The sequence below is a fragment of the Primulina tabacum genome, chromosome 2 (genome assembly GCF_025594145.1).
Source record: "Primulina tabacum isolate GXHZ01 chromosome 2, ASM2559414v2, whole genome shotgun sequence".
Taxonomy (NCBI): domain Eukaryota; kingdom Viridiplantae; phylum Streptophyta; class Magnoliopsida; order Lamiales; family Gesneriaceae; genus Primulina; species Primulina tabacum.
The window spans coordinates 45,607,975-45,613,005 of NC_134551.1; the positions used below are offsets into that span (position 1 = coordinate 45,607,975).

The 5,031-nt window shown below is 41.6% G+C and overlaps 1 protein-coding gene across 1 annotated transcript; it reads left to right on the top strand.

Annotated features, from left to right (window-relative positions):
* Positions 1-3,106: 3,106 nt before the first annotated feature.
* Positions 3,107-5,031, top strand: LOC142537723 (uncharacterized). The gene is made up of 2 exons (XM_075643217.1): positions 3,107-3,476; positions 4,490-5,031. The coding sequence occupies exons 1-2, from the start codon at positions 3,107-3,109 to the stop codon at positions 5,029-5,031; spliced, it is 912 nt and encodes a 303-aa protein (XP_075499332.1).

The window sequence follows — 5,031 nt, forward strand, 5'->3', positions numbered from 1 at the left end:
TTGCCTGAAAGATTGTTATCCTTTGTCAAGGATTGATCAACTGGTTGACTCCATCACAGAACATCAATACTTATGCTCGTTGGACGCCTATCAGGTATATCATCAGATCTCACTGGCCGAGGAATACCAAGATAAATTAAGCTTTATCACTTCTGAAGAGACATTTTGTTATGTGGTAACCCCTTTCGGATTGAAGAATGCAGGAGCTATGTATCAAAGGCTCATGGACAATGTTTTCTCAGCTCAAGTCAGTCAGAATGTGGAGGTCTACGTGGATGATATTTTGGGGAAGTTCAAGAGCTTGACTGACCTCATAGTCGACCTCCAGGAGACATTCGCCACTCTGAGGTCCTATAGTTTAAAGTTGAACCCTCAGAAATTCATTTTCGAGGTCAGAGAGGAAATTTTCTATGCTATATGGTAACATAAAGAAGAATTGTAAGGTCTAAGAAACTCGAGCTATGTAACCTGACTACATGCAATTTAGGGGAAAAATATTTTTTATTAAACAATTATTTTTGATTATTTAATATATGGCGTAAATAAGTGTGATTTTTGAAAATGGGCATTGGTTGGGTATTTTTACTCGTCGGGCCATATTTTTAACCGGTACGCAAAATTTAGCGAGTAGAGAGACTTTTTGAGGGTTCGGGCAATATTTTCAAGAACGTACCTAAACGAAATATTTTTCAGCAGTGTTTTTGGGCTTAATGGGATTATTTAATGCATAATGAGCCCAAAATTCTGCTTAACTTCATTATTTTTAATTAAGAGCTCATTATACACTAATTATACCACTTAATACACCATCCAAAAACCCTAAACCAATTTTACACCACACTGGCCGCCCCACCCCTTGCAGCAACAGACTCCTTCAAAAAATTCCAACAACTCCCTCTCTAGAATTCTCTCAAGTTTTTCAAAGAAGTCCTTCCCCGCCTCTCCTGTGCATCTTCTACGCGAGTATCTCCATGTTTTCGAGCGTATATACGCAAAGGCACACCTATATCTTGTTTTTCTCATCATTTACATCAATATATATTGGTTTGTATGTTTTTGCATGAGAAAATCTTAGTGGTATCATGTTGTGTAAGTTTTATTCGATTTTGACATGAAATATGCCTACACTTTTATTTGTAACTCATGTTTGAATGGTTCTTTTGCAAGGGGATGCTAGGGCTAGGTGTTAAAGGGCTGAACACGTTGAGGGATAAGGCGTCAAGTGGCTGGAGTCGAGAATCGGACAAACCTTGGTGAGAGTCCATCCTGTCTAGGGATTATTATTGATGCTTGGGCTAGTTTGGGCCTTGGGAAAGGAACCGGTTGTAGGGGAGTAGATCCAAGCCACAATGCAGTCCCTAAGGGTACTGAGACGTTGTGTAGGAGGCTCAAACATGGCTGGTCATGATCTAGGAGTCGGCCGAGGTGCATAAATCGAGTAGGGTTGAGTTTGGACTTGTTTTCTGGCGGTTCACGTACGGCTGAATGCATAGGTAGTGCTGGTCTAGGAGGGAGGCCAGGGATTGATCTTGGTCCTAGGTAACATGGGTTCAAGGCTGGTTCGGGTTGGTTAGGTCTAGGATCGAAAATTCGAGGGTTCGGTGCACTAGAGTTTTCGGTGCATGTGTGCAGAAATTTCCAGCAAGTGTCAGCGGGTTTTAAGGGGTTCAAAATGGCTGGAATTGTGTTATTTAGGGGCTAATAGGGTGTGAATAAGTTGTGGTTAAAATTTGGGAAAGTTTGGTTAAGTTTTGGGTTAATTTGGGTTGAAACCTGGGACCCCGGTCTAAGTTTTAAAACGAATCGTAGAAGTTAAAACGGGCTCAATGTTATGTCTAGGAAATGATTATAATTATGTTTCGATGTGTGTTAAGGAATTTGGTTGGCTTCGGGTCACAATTTTGATGTCCAGGAGTAAAATGGTCAATTAGGGTTTTTAGGGAAAAAATTGTCATTTTGTACTCTAGTCAAGTCAGCGGTCCTAGCAGCGCCCTGAACACTAAAATTGCACATTTAAAATGTATATGAACAGAATTCAAATAAATAAAATTGAACATGTTTACGCTTCGCTTTTGAGATCATGAAATGTATTTTAATTACATTATTTTTCACGGTTGCATGTTATGTATATGTACTTGCTATTACGCTTCAAGCGTGTTGAGTCTTTAGACTCACTAGGTGTGAATGATGCAGTTGAGCATATTGATATGGAGACTGGAGGCACCGAAGACTATGTAGGCGGGGCTGGATGTGCGCACGCTAACCTGAGGACCATATTTTTCCGCACATTATGTTTATGAGTTAGGAGTAAACATGGATATTTTTATACACTTTACTTTTGTATGTTGATGGATGACAGGACTTTGCATGTCGCATATTTGAATTATTTTAAATAATAGTCTAGGGTTTGATGATGAGATATTCTTTTTAACTGCAGTATTTTGACCAGTAGTTGAATACTTTTATTTTAAAATGTTTGATTGAGAGCTGCTATTGCATGCATGTGCTTAAATGAAATTTTCAAAAAATTGTTTACAAAAAAAATTCTATTAGTATTTTAGCAGCACGAGTTGTTTCAGTTGGTATCAGAGCAAAGGTCCTATAAAGTGTTGTGCCACCGTTAGCTTCAGCCGCTCAGTCGTCAAGCCTCAAATCTGTAGTTTGCATGTTTTAAATATTTTATTGCTCTCACTTGCATGGTCGCATGATATATGTTTTTTCAGTGATTTATAGTATATGTTTAGCTCTTTACATGATTAAATGTTTTGAAAGCTAGATTAAATTGCATGATGAGTTACGTTTAGAATTTGGACTGTATTCAGATATTATGCCTCCCAGACGCGCCCCCAGCACTGACAGACAGGATGATACTTCTGGAGGCGATAGAGGCCTTCCACCACCACCACCACCGCCAGGAGACGCAACTACCCGAGTCCTCGAGGTTATTGCGAGACTGATGGAGCAGGCGCAGCGGGCTCCCAGACCCCAGACATATATCTATGTTCAGTTCATACGGCTCAACCTGAAGGAGTTCGGGGGTACTACTGACCCTTTTGTGGCAGAGGGGTGGACACGGTAATTAGAGCTACACTTTCAGTACTTAGAGATGAGTGAAGATGACAGGGTTAGACGCGTCACCTACATGCTGAGGGATGATGCATCCCTATGGTGGGAGGGAGCAACACACGGCGTGGATTTGGCTACCCTTATTTGGGGTGAGTTCAAGGACATATTCTACGACAAATACTTTCCAGCAGATGTCAGGGGACGCCTGACGATGGAGTTCATGAGTATTCGACAGGGAAATCTATCTGTGGCGAAGTTTATCCGGAGTTTTGATAGAGATTGTCACCTTGCGCCCCTTATTGCAAGGGATACACTGGAGAAGTTTAGGCACTTTATGGATGGCCTTAGACCCACTATTCGTCGGGATATTATGCTGATGAGACCAGAAACATATGATGTTTCCACCGCCTGTGCTTTTAGATGGAATATTCCTTGAGAGATATTGACGCTGAGATGCAGCGGAAGAGACATCAGGCCCAGCAGAGCTCGCAGCCGTAGAAGAAGCAGTTCACAGGACCACCGAGGCATCGGGGGCAGCAGAAGCCCCATGGACAGTTTAAGAAGCCTGGACAGCAGAGGTCACCACAGGCTCTAGGGCTCCTAAGCCGAAGGAGAGACAGGGGTGAAAGCAGTGCAACCGGTTCCACTACGTCAAGTGTATGTGGGGGACCTTCAAGTGCTTTATGTGTAAAAAAGAGGCCCATAAAACAGCTAACTGCCCTAGGAACAAGGGCCCCATGACTGGCAGGGCCTTTGTGATGCATGCCGAGGAGGCGGAGTCTGAGCCAGACTCGACACTGATCACCGGTAACCCTTATGTTTAAAATTTTTATTTATCGCCTCGATTGCATGGGATATTATGTTTTTTGTTGGAATTATTTTTGGGATCGAGAACTTAGAATAAAATAGGTTGCATGTTCTTATACGTGGACTTAACGGTTGAAATGATTTAATTAAGAGCTTTAAGGACCCCAAATGCAATAACCGAAATTTTAGGGAACTAATTGCAAAATTCGAAAGTTTAGGGGTTGTTTCGTATTTTTTGAAATTTTGGGATTAAAATAATAATTTTCGAAATTTTAGAGCCTAAATTGAGTAGATTCGAATTTTTATGGGGGCTAGAATGCAATTTTCGAAAAAACTAGGGACTAAATTGAAGAAAATTCGAAACTTAAGGGATGAAATTGCAATTTTCAAAAATTTCTAAGGGCAGATTTTGTACTTTTCGAAGGACTTCTAGGACTAAATTGGGGATTTTTGAACATTTTTGGTTAATCAATGATAAAAAATTTCTTAAGCTTCAACACGATCAGATTTGATGGTATGTTTTGTCGCATGAATGATATATATTTCAGGAGTATCCACGTATGCATTGCTAGATTCCGGAGCTACACGTTCATTTATATCCGAGTCATTTGTCAAGCGACTAGGAATCACACCAGAGGCTATGGATTTGGGATTCAGAGTTTCGATTGCGTCCAGAGACCAGATGTTTACCTCGCAGATAGTGAAGAGATTGGAGCTTCGGTTAAAGAAAAATCAGTGCAGGCAGATTTGGTTGTGTTACCGTTGCCGGAGTTCGACATTATTCTGGGTATGGACTGGCTCTCTTTGAATGGAAATGCCATAGATTTTCGACGGAGGTTGGTATCTGTCCGACCGCCTAGTGGTAAGCCATTTATTTTTGAAGCATCCAGACACCAGCATATGCCGCACGTCATTTCTTGTATCTGTGTGAGGAAGCTCGTGAGGAGAGGCTGCCAGGAATTTTTTGCGAGTATTGTGACAGTGACCGAGCCAGACAGCCAAATGCCAGAGGATGTCGAGGTGGTCAGGGATTTTCCCAGCGTTTTCTCGGATGATATTTCAGGCATTCCACCAGACAGAGAGGTGGACTATTCTATCAAGCTGATGCCAGGTACAGTGCCGATTTCTAAGAAACCCTATCGGCTAGCACCTGCATAG